This window comes from Microcebus murinus, chromosome 12 (assembly GCF_040939455.1).
Source record: "Microcebus murinus isolate Inina chromosome 12, M.murinus_Inina_mat1.0, whole genome shotgun sequence".
In the NCBI taxonomy this organism is placed as follows: Eukaryota; Metazoa; Chordata; class Mammalia; order Primates; family Cheirogaleidae; genus Microcebus; species Microcebus murinus.
This window is the reverse complement of record NC_134115.1, coordinates 44,153,358-44,169,501: the sequence shown is the minus strand read 5'-3', so window position 1 is coordinate 44,169,501 and position 16,144 is coordinate 44,153,358. Positions and strand designations below refer to the sequence as shown.

General features: G+C 32.8%; 1 protein-coding gene across 5 annotated transcripts in view; it reads right to left on the bottom strand.

The window, feature by feature from the left end:
* The window catches only part of CNTLN (centlein), a 299,553-nt gene that overhangs the window by 33,656 nt on the left and 249,753 nt on the right, over positions 1 to 16,144 (bottom strand). For all 5 annotated transcript variants that reach the window (XM_076008761.1, XM_076008762.1, XM_076008763.1 and 2 more), the window contains 3 exons: positions 15,702 to 15,828; positions 13,943 to 14,080; positions 13,162 to 13,347 (listed from right to left, as the gene is read on the bottom strand). In XM_076008761.1, the coding sequence (XP_075864876.1) occupies positions 13,162 to 13,347; positions 13,943 to 14,080; positions 15,702 to 15,828 (451 nt within the window). The remainder of the gene's footprint in view (positions 1 to 13,161; positions 13,348 to 13,942; positions 14,081 to 15,701; positions 15,829 to 16,144) is intronic.

The window sequence follows — 16,144 nt, the reverse complement described above, 5'->3', positions numbered from 1 at the left end:
GTTGGAACGACATATACAAAATTGGTTCTTGTGAGCTCATGTAAGTTAGCTTCATATTTTTTAAATGCTTTCATTTTTTAAGCTTTTGGATAACTATGTTTTAGGAACATAGTTTCACAATCTCATAGACTTTCAGGTTTCCTCTTTTTTTCAAAAAATATATTTCAGCTCTATTAGATATATTGCAATTATCTGTATGTTTGGATTTATACCAGTCATATCATTCTATCTTCTCTCTCTCGATCTATCTTTTATAAAGTATTTCCTTTACGGACTTTCTTTTTTAATTTTATTTTATTGTGGTAAGATCATTAAATATGAGATCTTCCCTCTTACCAAATTTTTAAGCATATAATACATTATTGTTCACTATAATGTTGTACAACAAATCTCTAGAGGTTATTAATCTTGCATGATGGAAACTTTATGCCAATTAATCAATAACTTCCCATTTCCCACTCTCCCCAATCCTTTCCCAACACCATTTCACTCTTTGATCCTATAAATTTGACTATTTTAGATATCTCATTTAAGTGGAATATGCAGTACTTGTATTTCTGTGACTGGTTTCTTTCACTTAGCATAATGCCTTCAAGGTTTATCCATGTTGTTGCATACTGCAGAATTTGTTTCTTTGTTTATAAGGCTAGTAGTCCACTGTATGTTTACACATTTCCTTTATCCATTCATCTCTTGATGGATATTTAGATTGTTTCCACATCTTGGCTATTGTGAACAAAGCTGCAATAAACATAGGAGTGCTAATAACTATTTGAGATCTTGATTTCAATTCTTTTGAATAAATATCCAGAAGTGGGATTGCTAAATCATGTCAGTTCTCTCTTAAACTTATTGAGGAACATTGTTTTCCATAGCGGCTGCACCATTTTGCATTCCCACCAACATTGTGCAAAGGTTCCAATTACTCCACATCCTCTCCCATACTTATGCTGCTGTTTTTTTTTTTTTTTTTTAATAATAGCCATCCTGACAGATATGATGTGTAATCTCATTATGGTTTTGATTTGCATTTACCTGATGATTAGTGATGTTGAGCATTTTTCACATATCTACTGACCATGTGTATGTTTTCTTTGGAGAAATGTGTATTTAAGTCTTTAACCCATTTAAAAATATACTGCAAAACTACAGTATCCCAAAAAGTATGGTCCTGGGATAAAGACAGACATATAGACCAATGGAACATACAGAGAGTCCAGAAATAAATCCACACATATACAGTTGACAAGGGTGCCAAGAATACACAATGGTGAAAGTACAATCTCTTGAATAAATGGAGCCAGGAAAACAAAATATCCACAGGCAAAACACTGAAATTGGACTCCTATCTTACACCACAGATAAAAATCAATTTAAGATAGATGAAACACTTAACTATCAGACCTGAAACCATAAAACTCCTAAAAGAAAACATAGAAAAAAAAGCTCTATAACATTGGTCTGGGCTGTAATTTTTTGGAAATGACACCAAAAGCACAGAAAACATAAAGAAAAATAAGTAGGACCATATCAAACTAAAAAGCTCCTGCACAGTAAAAGAAACAAAAAGATGAAAAGGAAATCTACTGGGAGAAAATATTCACAAATACTATATTTGTTAACAGTTAATATCCAAAATACAGGCATAACTTGGAGATTTTGCAGGTTCAGTTTTTCAGACAATGACAATAAAGCAAAATCACAATAAAGCAAGTCACACAATTTTTTTGGTTTCCTAGTGGATACATTTATGTTTATACTATAAGTGTGCAATAGCATTGCATATAAAAATATGTACCTAACTTAATTAGAAAATAATTTATTGCTGAAAAATGCTAACGATGATATGAACCTTCAGCAAGTTGTAATCTTTCTGCTGGTGGCGGGGCTTGCCTTGATGTTGATAACTGTCGACTGATCAAGTTGGTGGTTGCTGAAGGTGGGGGTGGCTCTGGCAATTTCTTAAAATAAGACAACAATAAAGCTTGCCATATTGATTGTTCCTTTTGTGAAAGATTTCTCTGTAGGATATGTTGTTTGATAGCATTTTTCCTACAGCAGAACTTCTTTCAAAATTGGAGTTAATTCTCTCAAACCTTGCCACTGCTTTATCAGCTAAGTTTATGGAATATTCTAAATCCTTTGTTGTCATTGCAACAGTGTTCACAGCATCTTCACCAGGAGTAGATTCCATCACAAGAAACCACTTTCTTTGCTCACCCCTAAGAAGCCACTTCTAATTCACTCAAGTTTTACCATGAGATTGTAGCAATTCATTTACATCTTCAGGCTCCACTTCTAATTCTAGTACTTTTGCTTTCTCCACCACATCTGCAGTTACTTCCTCCATGGCAGTCTTGAACTCCTCAAAGTAAACCATGAGGGTTCAATTTCTTCGAAACTCCTGTTAATGTTAATATATTGACCTCTTCCCATGAATCACGAATGTTCTTAATGGCATCTAGAATGATGAATCTTACCAGAAGGTTTACAATTTACTTTGCCCAAATCCAACAGAGGAATCACTATCTATGGCACGTATTTCTTAAAAAATAAGGCTTGAAAGTTTGAAATTACTACTTGAACCATGAGCTATAGAATCATTTTGTGTCAGGAGGCATGAAAACATTAATCTCCTTGTGCATTTCTATCAAAGCTCTTGGGTTACTAGGGGGATTCTCAATGAGCAGTAATATTTTGAAAGGACTCTTTTTTCTGAGCAGCAGGTCTCAACAGTGGGCTTAAAATATTCAATAAATGTATATAGATATTCTATCATCTAGGCATTGTACTTCCATTTATAGAACACAGGCAGAGTAGATTTACCATATTCTTAAGGACCCTAGGATTTTCAGAATGGGAAATAAACATCGGCTTCAACTTAAAGTCACCAACTGCATTAGCTCCTAACAAGAGAGTCAGCCTATCCTTTGAAGTTCTAAAACCAGGCATTGACTTCTGTCTATGTACGAAAGTCCTAGATGGCATCTTCTTCCAATAGGAGGCTGTTTTGTCTACATTGAAAATCTGTTGTTTAGTGTAGTCACCTTCACTAATGATCTTAACTAAATCTCCGGATAACTTGCTGCAGCTTCTTCATCAGCACTTGTTGCTTTACCTTGTACTTTTATGTTACGGAGACAGCCTCTTTCCTTCAACCTCATGAAGCAACCTCTGCTGGCTTCCAACTTTTATTCTGCAGGTTTCTCACCTCTCTCAGCCTTTACAGAATTAAAGAGAGTTAGGGCCTTACTCTGGATTAGGCTTTGGCTTAATGGAATATTGTGGCCAGTTTGATCTATCCAGACCACTAAAATTTACTCCATAGAAATAATAAGGGTGTTTTTCTTTCTTATAATTCCTGTTTTCACTTTAGTAGCACTTTAAATTTCCTTCAAGAACTTTTCCTTTGCATTCACAACTTGGCTAACTGTTTGGCACAAAAGGCCTAGCTTTCAGCCTGTCTCAGCATTTGACATGCCTTCCTCACTAAGTTTAATCATTTCTAGTTTTTTATTTAAAGTGAGAGATGTGAGACTCTTCATTTCACTTGCAAACTTAGAGGCCATTATAGAGTATTAATTGGCCTAATTGCAAGATTGTTGTGTCTCGGGAAAAAGGGAAGTTCAAGGACAGTGAGGGAAACAGGAGAATGGCTGGTGGATGGAGCAGTCGGAACACACACACACACATTTATCAATTGAGTTCACCATCTTATATGGATACAGTTCATGCGTCCCAAAACAATTACAATAGCATATCAAAGATGACTGATAATAGATCACCCTAACAAATATAATAACAAAAAAGTTTGAAATATTATGATAATTACTAAAATGTGACACAGAGACGTAAAGTGGCACATACTCTTGAATAAATGGTTCTGATAGACTTGCTTGACATAAGGTTGCCATAAATCTTCCATTTGTAAAAATCACTATGTTTGCAAAGTGCAATAAAGCAAAGTACAATAAAATGATGTATGTCTGTATTTAAGAGACTTCCACGTTCTTTTTTATTTAGCATTTTTCTTATTATATTACTTTTTGCCTGCCTTTCTTCTCCCTTCTTCCCTGCTTCCTTCTATCCTTTTTTTTTCCTCCTGGTTTGTGCTGGATTGATAGAACTTTCTTTATTCTTTTCCTCAAATTTTAAAAAAATTAAGTGTCTTTATTCTTATGGTCATCTTTAAATCTTTTAAATGTATATTTACTATTATATTTTCAATCAATATCTAGAGTCCCTCATATTTAATATCATTTTACCAAGCAAAAAAGAAACTTAACTATTTCAACCAACTCATTCCCCTCACTTCTAATACCATAATCCGTCAACAATTATTAAGATTTAACTACCTTACGTGTTTCATTAGCTTCTTTATTTTCTATTGTTTCATGTGTTCTAAAGCTGACGGGGCAGAGAGACCTGAAGAAATGACAAGATAAGCTATTTGAATATATGGAAGAAGAGGCCAAGGACCTTGAGCTAGAAGAGGGCCTATGGTGTTTAAAAGAGAGCAAGAAAGTCAGTAAGAAAGGCTGACATGGGATGTGTGAAGTAAAATATTGCAGAAAGTGAAGTCACCAAAGTAATAATAAGATTGATCATGCATGTTTTTTAGGGCATCGAGGCTTTTCATTTTATCGTGTAATGAAAAGTCATAACAGAGTTCTGAGCAAGGCAGTGGCAAGATATGTTTTCCATTTTAAAAATATCATTGTGTGAACAGATGGAGAAAAGGCTGTTGTGGAGCAAAAACTGGAGGAGGAGACTAACTGGGAGACTAATGCGGAGGCACAAGCAAGAAACTATGATAACCTGAACTGGGACAGTAGCAGTGGTAACAGGTAGCAGAATTCTGGTTCTACTTTCAAATAAGAATGGATAAGATTTGGTGAAGGATTAGAAATGCAATATGAGAGAAAGGCAAGAGCCAAAGATGATTCCAAGTTTGGAGTCTCACCATCTGGATGACTAGTGAAACAATGTTTCTGAGATAGTGAACACTGTCAGGGAAGTAAAGCTAGGAAAAATAAAATAGTTTTTTTTCCAATTCTTTGTACAAGTTAAGTTTGAGAAGCCAATTAGACATACAAGTGAAGAACACAATTAGGTAGGTGGATTTATAAATCCATACTTTCAAGGACAAGTTGGGAATGGTTTATATATTAGGGATTCACAGGTTAGTATATGGTATTTTAAATCGTGGCATTAGGAGAGACTGCTAAGAAAGCAAGTATAGATAATAAAGAGGAGAGGTTTAAAGACTGAACTGTAGGAAACACCAACATTAAGATGTTTGTCAGAAAGAGGATGAGGATCAGCAAACGAGTCAGAGTAAGACTGGCTAGATGCATATAAGAAAAACCAGGACAGTGTGGAACCTCATAAAGAAGGTTAAAAAAAAAGTGTTTCAAGGAGGAGGAAGTGATTGACAATGTCAAATGCTCCCAAGAGTTCAAATAAGTTAAAAACTGAGAATTGAAGATAGATTGGGCAATATGGAAGTTATTGGTGACTTTGAATAAGCCGCTTTGGTGGAGTAATAAGACTTAAAGCCTAACTGGAGAAGGTTCAAAGCAGAATGGAAGATAAGCAAGTGGGAAAGAGAAAAGGTATTTTGCTACATAAGGGAGGAAAAAAGTGATTCAGTAGCTAGGAGGAGATACAGAGTCAAATAAAAGTTTTTTTGGCAAATGGTGTGTATTTGCTAATAAAAGTCATCTAATATGGAAAGAAAATTGGTGATACAGAGTGTAGGGTTTAAACTATAGGGGCAAAATCCTGGGAAATATAAAGAGATAAAATCCAGTGTGCAAACTGAAGTATTATCTTTAGAAAGGAGCACAGATATATCATCCTATGTAATATGAGGAGGTGGATGGTATATGGGTTGGCATTCAAGTGAGTTACAGGTTTGATAATGAAAAGGGGGGTTCTCTTCAGGTCGCTTTTGTTTTCTCAGTGAAATAAGAAGCTGAGTTTGAGGGTAGCCAAGTGGGGGAGGATGCTGGAGGTTTGAGAAGATTGGATAAAGACTGTTTGGGAAACTTGGAGCCTGAAGAATGTACAGGGAAAATATAATACGATTATTGCATAGTGCTGAGAGCCCACCTGAAGTTACTGGTTGTTAATTTAAATGAAGACCAATCAGCATTGTGTTTTTTATTTAGCCACATTTACCTGCTTGGGTTCAGGGAGAAAGTAGGCAGGGACTGGGTTTGGGTTTTTTCCACAATAATATGACAGTGTGACAGACTGGGAAATTGAGGATATATGCAAGAAAGTGACTCTGATACAACACAGAATCCACACTGCAAGGGGAGGGAAGCAAGGGAACAATGGGAAGGAGGGTGGTAATAATTAGTGAAAAAGTGGTAAGGCCAATGAATATGAGGTTGTAATCAGGTGAAAGAACTGTTGCAGTGAATATGGGAAGAAATAGTGTACAAAGAATAAGATGCCAGAAATAGGGATTATGAAGTTGATGCAGTTTTTGGTAATGGCAAGGCCAAGAGTAATGTTTCTTAATGGGGAAAGGCATTTTTGGTATTTGGGAGATAACAGTTTTTCATTGTGTGAGACTGTTCCTTACCATGCAGGATATTTAACATCCCTGGCTCCTGGGCACAGAATGTCAGTGGCATCTCCCAGTCAGTATGACAACCAAGAGCACCCACACACAGCTCCAAATGCTCCCTAAGGTGGGTGGTACTGCTTAGTTGACAGCCATAGATCAGGGAGTATGACGATAGAACTAATCATTGGAAGTGAGGATGATGAAGAATAGAAAAGTAAGGGTATTGGATAGCCTATATGGTTGGAGAGCCACTAAAAATCGTACCAGAATTGTGTTGGAGAGAAAGGCCCTTATTAGGTGCTAAGCCGTATGACTAATGTTCCACAATGAGGTACACATGGATTTGGGTGGGTGATTACATGTTCCAATGGGCTTCTGAGATCTATTTAAATAATTCTTACATCTTATGCAGCCCAACAGAATTTCTAAATAAGGATGAATAATATAGGAATTCCAGGGCCCACGCCCATGTACCATTCAAGTGTCATTAAAAAGAGGTACCTAAATGAGGTAGAACCAAACAATGCTAGGTGGCCTACATAATAGTGTTGTTACTATATGATGTATTCCATACACCTAAATTTAAAATGTATTTATTTTTAGAAAATTCTATGTTATTTGGTTAAAATATACTTTGTAATGAATAATCCTCTTCCCATCCAAATTATATCTTTCAGATATATAGTAGAACCTCTATTGCACTAGTTCCTTGAAATGCTTTACCTTCTACCCACATATCAAAGCTAACTCTTTTTTTATATGATCACAATTGCCTTGTATTTATATGTTGGGTTTCAGCTTTACTTTTCTCTCTTTTGTTAATATATCGGCCTGTTTTCAATGCTTGGTGCTACTTCCAGCTGGCTTTTTTCTTTACTTCTGTCTGTTACAAAATTGCCTTCTCTTACCAGTTCAGAATCTGCTCAGTTCCTCTTTCAACAATTCTAAAGGCCCCAAACTCTAGAAAACTCTTTAAATACTCCATTGATAAAAGCAGTGTTAGTTTTTAAAAGTGCCATTCTATTCACACCAGTTTAATAATGATCCTTGGCTAACTCTAATTTTCAAGGTAAGTAAAAACATTGTATGGCACAAAGTAACCATTCAATAACTGTTAACTGAATTTCTAAAAACTTAAGTCAGTTTTCCTGCAATTTTTTGGAACATCATGGGCTAGGAAATATCCCAATATCTGAAGACATTTTTGAAATATGAATACTTTCTTTGATATACATCTCAAACTTAATTCACTTTTCAGTTATTATAATTTATTGTAACCAGCCAGCAATAGTGTTTGTGAAAAAGACAGTAAGCTATTCCATTTATCTTATTAGATCTAGATTGCCGGTATTTATCAATGAGTCTTTGTGATAGCTAGTTACATATAATTTTGAGTTTCATTGAATCATTTTGAACTGATTAGACTTTTTTCAGTAAGATCAAATTGTGAGGAAAGTGATAATTGGCTACTCAAATACTCTGGAGTCACCATAATCATCATGCTTTCTTGAAGAAATAATATATTTTTAATCAGCTTTACTGAGATACCATTTATATGCTTTAAAGTTCATCCACATAAGGTAATGCATTTTTATTAAGAACTTTTCTCTAAAAATAGCTATTTTCCTTTTTTAGTTCAATGACAGGATGAAAAGAGTTAATTCAAGTTGAATTGTGTCAGAGAACTGTTTAAAAAATCATAATTGAGAGAGTAGAACAGTGCCAAGGTATTAACAATTGTATGTGTAAGAATAAAATTGCAATGCTCTACAAATGTTTCTACTAAAGAAGCAAGAAATTTATATATCCAAAACACTTTACTAAATCTTACCAAAGCAACTACATATTGATAATGAAACCATTCGAGTTTCCAGCTAAATATTGTTCTTTGGCTGGTATTTATATCATAGCTAAGAAAAACTATTGAGAAGATGGAGCTTGGCATATGACTCTCACATATAAGCACATTAACAAGCCTATATTAGGGGTGAGTCGAACTGTGCAAATACTTCTAGAAATTTCCCTTGTGTGTTTTATTCAGTTATTAGGAGAATTCAAAGCCTCAGCTCTGCCACATATATCCAGCCCAGATGCTCAAAGTACTTGATTTCACCCAAGGGCAAAATTCCATATTCAAGACTAGATCTAGAACAGATGGCCACTCCACCTCTTCTATAATCTGGCTGTGCCCTATGAATAAATGAAAAGACTAAAGGGAACATAGATTCCACAATAGGGCAGAACAAACATTATTACTATTAATACTACTGATGATACTTATTAAGTACTTTTGTGTACATGATACCCTAATAAGCTCTGCATGGAATGAGTCCTGATAATCATAACATTCCATGTAGGAACTATGTAATTCCTTAAGTATGCTTATTAAGGAATACACATAGTTCTTGCCTTTCATGGAGTTTTTAATCTGAGCAGTGACTATGTGTCCAGTACCATTCTTGAAGCAGATATAAAATCAATTCCTCAAGAATTTAATGAAGCCTGTTATGTGCCAGTACTCTGAGGATAACAAATGATAATATTTCTGTCCTTAAGTTGGCTATAATCTACTTGAAACAACAACAACAAAATGTAAACATTTACAATTGTGTCAATATATGTGATACATATAATAAATGTTCAGGAGGTAAATGAGAGTCATACATATCTATTACTTAGGTAATAGTTGATAACTTTGATAGCAATTAGCTACTGTTCTGATCTTTAGTGGTAACTTATTTAAATCCTCACTTCATGTATGTTCCTTTATTACACTCATTCTATGGATGGGGGAACTGAGGCACAGAGGATTCAGTCACTTGCTGGAGATCACACAGTTAATAAGTGGAAGAGTTGGGCTCTATCCTCTTAATCATAGAGTTGAAGGAGGGATTAATGAAAGAGGAAGACCCTGTGCTAAATCTGAAAGGGGACAGCAATGAAAGGAGGGGATTTTGGATGAGAAGGAGAATTTGAGCAAAGGCAGGAATAAGTATGATATGGGAGAGAGTTGGAGAGTAGTGGGATAAAACATTAGATTCTAGTTAGCATATTAGAGAAGGTCTTAAATCTTAAAAAAGGTAGAGGTGTAGATCTAACACAGCTAATACAGCAGGATTTAGGAAGTTGCTGATGATATGCTGCCTCAGATGGTGGCTCCTGAGTATTTCTGCCTAGTCCTAGGGCCATATGGGCAAAGAATGATGATCATCCCTTTTTAAAGACCCAAATTTCCAGTCTTTTGCCAAATATTCAGTCTTTGCCAACAGATATATGGTTTTGGCATTAAATTGCTGGTGGCCCTTTGCTGGAAAAATAGATTAAACACCCGAAGTGGTGTCAGTATCAATCACATATTGGCACTAAAACACAGTTAAGAAAAATAAATATCAAATAACCATTACAAGTCTTGAGTTGCAAAGGGTGTTACTAAATGCCAAACTGATAAGCATTTTGTTATATGGATTCAATTCTTAAAAAAATTTTAAAGGTACTATTTTGAAACTTTTTTTATGCATAATAATCACTTTAGTTAACTTGTAAAATACAGATTATTGAGCCCCACCCCAACTGGGATTTTGATTCAATAGATTTTGGGCCCAATATTATGTATTTTATTTAAGTGCAGTGGAATCAGATGATTCTGATACAAAGGATCTAAATACCGAACTGAAACAAAATATAAAAGTTCTGAAAGAGTACTGAAGATAGCTTATTCATATTGTTATCTTTCCCCATTATGTAATCTTTAAAATGTTATTTAAATTAAAAGTCATAAAACCACAGCAATCCTTAATTCATCTCTTAAAACATCTAACTCTATATCATATTGGTTCATGTTGGTGAACAGTATGAAGGACTAATATGTCACCTTGAATAACTAGAATTTAGATACTCACTTCATCATTAAATAGCATACATATTGTTAGACATAAATAAAAAGTTTGTTTTTTAAGATAATTTTTGCTAAACTACTTTGTGTGGAGAAAGATACCCCATTACCTTATCATGAGGGTTATTAAACTTCATCAAGTGTATAATAATCAGATATCTAGTCACAAAATTCATTTTTCTACTGTAAAAACTTCTGATTCTCATTCGTCCTTCTTTTTTAAAAATGCCACATTCAAAGAATATTTCAGGAAAAACAATACTTGGCATTTTGAATAAATCTCATATTTCATGTTTTATATCTCAGCTAAAAATGCAACAAACAAAACGCTAAGCTTAATGTAAAACAAGAAAACAAAGTTTATGAAGCTGACAGTCATAATAAAAATAGTTCTACATCATGAGTAAAATCTTGACAATATTTAATGAGAGTGTTCATCATAACTTAAGCAGTGAAACTATTCAACAAGCACTTAGAAGAAAATGACATTTTAAATATGAAAAAGGTAAATTTTGTTTACTAAAATTAATGCTTTGTAATCATTTAGGGTCTTTAGAGGCAGGCATTATTGGCTTGACTTCATACCAGCTGAAACTGTTAAAAGAGATAAAATACTTCATTCCATTCATTTTATAGATATTTTCTAAAATGAGAAAACTCCCAAAGTATCCATGATTTCTAAGGAAGCAAAGTAAGAGATTTCCTATAAATGGGGTACTATTGACAGTGGCATAAAATGATGTAAGCTCCTATTTTTAGAGAAATGAAGAATATGGTATTATAGCTGAGAGTCAGTTATTTGCCAACTTATATTTAATCTACAAGCCCAGGAATGTTATTACTTATAAATAAGACCAATAACTAAGGAGATTTAAAAGTATTCTATTATATGTTGATGCTAACAATATATGCCAAACTACTGACCCCCCCATGTAGAGAGATAAACAAACAAAAATAACTGATGTGAGAATACTAACATGTTACTAAATGTAAGATAATATTAATTATAATAAAAATTATAATATATATAACATATTATGTAATAATACAATTAGGGTTAAAAAAACTCTTAATATATAGTTAGCAAGGTCTAAACAAGTGGTTCAGGTGATGGTGGGGTTATGTGGGTAAGAAGATATTAAGTGATGATGTAATTTTATTCCATAATAGGATATTAAACTTTCATTTTATAAAGATTCTATACATTGAAAATATTTTTACATATGTAAATAAGTATCTACTGTTATAATATGCCAGTTTTTAATAATACATACCATCTGATGGAAAAAATAGCACAAGGAGCTCAACCTCATCAAAGATTGAAAGAAAAGAAAGAATATTGTGATTTCAGGAGAAAAGGGAGAAAGGAAAGAGTTACTTTCCCACTATAGTAAAACTGTTTTAGTTCTTATTTTTAATGCCAAAAGGACTCCTATTAAAATTTCATATTCCTAATGAAAATTTAATTTGATTAGTGATCATTATTGCATTCCTACTCTTTGCAAGGCACCATGGTACATGTTGTAGAGGTATAGATTAATAAAACATTGACTTTGCCCTTAAGGAACTCACTATAATTTATCTAGTGGCAATAGATTTGTTTACTAACAATTATACAAGGAAGAATAAAAGGCACAAAACAGCGTTCTAAACAACTCACAGTGGGATTTAAAAAGGCAGTGGGATTAAAAAGGGCAATCACCAAATTCCCAGCCCTCAATGCTTGGTACTTCTGAATCCAGAGCCTCTCTTCCTCAGTTTCTCCAGAAGGGTGAAGGGAGGAATACTATTGACTGCATGGGACAGAAGTATAGACCAAAGGTCTAAAAGTTCCTTATAAAGACTTTCAAATAAACTACCTGATTTATACCTGTATCTGCCCCTCCATCATTCTCAGCTTTGGTGGTTCCTTGTGCAGTCAATTCCTAAGCCTTTCTAGGGCTCTTTTGCTTTTAGATAATTTCTAGATGGTACACCTCTGCAAGCACTTTAATTTGGCTTCTTTTTGTTTTGCTAAGTCATTTGCCATTTTTCTATCTATTCCATGTCTTTTTTTCTTTTAGCGTATTATGGGGGTACAAGCGTTAAGGTTACTTATATTGCCCATGCCCCACTCTCCCCTCAAGTAAGAGCTTCAAGCATGTCCATCCCCCAAACGTTGCACATCTTACTCGTTCTGGTTGTATATACCCATCCCCTCCTAACCCCTCCCACCCTTCCGAAACCCGATAAATATTACTCCCATATGTCCACTTAGGTGTTGATCCATTAATTATTCCATGTCTTGATAGTTTGTGAACTAGGGTTCAGATGTCTCCTAGTTTCACTGAACATGGAACAAGCTTTCAGTTGTTGTTCTTGCTTGAATTATTTCAAAAGGAGAGTAGAGTGTAAATGACCATTCTTTAATCTTAAAACTTGTCTTGATTACTTGACTACTATGATTTCATAACTAAATTGACATTATAAAAGAAATATTAATAAGAGAGTAGAAAATTTTAAATTTGAACTATAAAAATAAATCTTTTATAGAGAAATTTTGAGCGATGTGACAAATAGGGTTGGAGAAGGTGCTTTGTGCTTTAGGAAGGCAGAAAGAAACTTTAAAGTATTTCCAAAATCATTTAACGTAACCACTGCTTCTTTGCCTGAAGTATTGTATAAGTTAGTAAACCACAAATATTCAAACCTTCACAAATAGGGTGAACTCTTCCACTTTCTCATTGGCTAACAGCAATTTCTTCTGTGCACCTTCTAGGACCTGCTCACTTTGCAAAGCTAATCCTTGAAGCTGTTTAGATGCTGCTGTTTCAATTTCTGCCATTGCAGATTCAGTCTCATTTATTTTTGATACGAGGAGAGAAAGTTTGAGATCCTGAAAAAGATAAGTAATCACAAATTTAAAAATACTTAAAAAAACAGATTTTGAAGAGTTAGTTATACATGTCATATAAGGAAAAGGTTTTGTTATTCTCTCTATATATGTATTTATTAGTTGGGTAAAATAAATGATTATTTTCATTTATTTTCAATAAAATATCCTAAGCAAATATTTTCATATATTTACCCTCCAAATTTATTTATGCCTTTTAAAGATTATAAATCATTAAAGACATGGAAGTGATTTTAGACCAAAAGATCCTATATATCAAATAAAAATTAGTTATAAAAATTAGTTATATATCAAATAAAAATTTAATTAGTTTATAAGTTTAGGCAGACCTATAAAATTTATATTCACTTGTATAGATGTCAGCGCTTAACAATAGTTTTCATTTATTAGAAATTACCACAACAAACAAAACTTATTTTCTTGAGTAAAGTACTATCTTTAATATTAAACAAATTCTTAAAGATACAAATGCAGTTATCTGAAATAAGTAGCTTGTAGTAGTTTGGGGGAGAAAAAAGAACAATATTACAAATTAAAAAAAAATCATTATATTCCACCCCTAGGCCTAAAAGCATACCTTTCTTTCTAACTCATCTTTTGTTTTCTGATACATCTGTTCATACTGTGACTTCTCTTTTACAGCAACATTAAGTCTTTGCTTTAGCGAATCAATTGATACCTTCTTGTTGGAACATTCTTCAGTTAATGTCTTTACCTACAGTAAAAGCATAAAGGTAACTATTATTGGTAAAGACACTTCAAAAGTATACTAGGAATGTATTTGTTTCAACAGTAACTAAATAAATGAGTGAATAAATCTAATACCATATATTTTCTCATAAATGCCATCAAATTCAATTATTCTATTTGCAGAACTCATATTGTGAATGAAACTAACAATCCTTAAATCAATAACAAAACCCAAAATTGCACAAAAAGTGTACGAATACTAGTATGTATAGTCTTCCACATAATAACACAATATTAATGTTAACTACATATCCTTTAATTACTAACCTAAACTTCCTAAGATAGGAGATGATTGTTTGTGATCCCGAAACAAGCCAAGTTATGGATAACTTTAGATTGTATTCTTCAAAATAATATAAATGCAGTGCACTCTGCACCCATTAGTTGTGAGTTTACCCACACCCACAACCTCCCTCCCACTTGACCAGCACCCAGTGAATATTACTTCCATATGAGCATCTTTGTAAAAAAATTAAAAATCTATTAGTGGTTGTTTTCTCCCTTTTAGATATATCCCAAGAGCAATGTATAATCAAAATACAGTGTTTTGATGCCACCTGAAATAATTATTCTCTATTTGATTATGACTTTAATTAATAAAAAGTTCATTTTTCTTGGCCTTTTTATTAGGAAAAAAATATATAACATATAACATATATTTTTAGTATAAAATTAAACAGAACATTTTTATTATACATTTCAAGGAATAACAAAAACAAAGTTTTTTCTTCAGTTTAATACCACTAAAGATATATGATTACTTATACAAAGATTCTAAGGCTGTATCTGAAATAATTATTGAAGTTAAAAAATTAGTAAAATTGAAAGGATAACATTGAAAAGCCATACATAGCAATTTTACTTTATGAGGGTATATGGAGGAAAAAGAGAAGAAAATCCATTTGGATTTGTCATGCTCATGTAAAATTTTCTCTCCTAAATCCATCTGAGCTAATAGATACTTACATTTTCATCTTCAACAGGAAAGTAAGGGAGATTTTCTCTCAGGAGTGGATAACATTTAGTGAATGCCAAAGCACAAGCTGCTTCATGAGTTGTGCAAATAGCACCTTTTTTTTTTAAAACAAAAACTTTCTAGTTTGCAGTCATATATTATACTACTATTTTAAATATAACTTCCTTCCCATGTATACTAAATTAAGTGTATAGAACAAAAAAATACACTTTTTAATGAACAGATAGTTATTGGCTATCCTTTCTTTCATTTAGAAATATAAGCTTGATTCTATCATAAATTTGGAGTTTTAAATAAAACAAAATAAAACTCTGAGTAAAATATAATTATGTACACAGAAATATTAAGGTTTTTAAAATTAAACATGATTATCTTCTCCTGGAATGTTTACAAATAGAAACAAAATGTGTGGCTATATTATGTACGAAATTTTGGAGTATTGAATTTTAAAATAAATAATGTAGTTTCAAAGCAAATAATGAAATTTTGTAACAGTAAATATATATCCTATGAGTATTTTCTATGTTTATTAGTACTGAATATTTGAGTTAAGAAAGTGAATACAATGAGAAGTAATATTTGTAATGTCAGTGAACATAAAAATTGATACCTTTTTATCAAGATTTTCTAACATTTCAGTAAAATTCTCATTACTTTCCAAATTTACTCTCTGTCGAAATTTCAAGTCCTCTATCAAATGTCTTTTCATAGTTATATCCCTCTCCATTCGAGACATCCTTGAAAAAAAAAGGTATTTTATCAAGAGTGGTAGAAAATACTTTAACGGTGGTGATATCTTACATTTTATTCAATGTTATACATACTTATAGTTTTTAAATGCTATCTGATATTAACGAAATTGTAAATTAGTAAGATAAATTGCATTGGATAAGATATTATTCTTTTAATATTTTGAGTACTTGTAAAATCTATAAGTTAGATGTGACTTAGTTATCATAGTATTACATACATGCATTAAAACAAAATATAAGAATTGAGAAAGATTAATGTACTTTATGAAAACAGGATTATTGTATTTAAATTACATTTTTA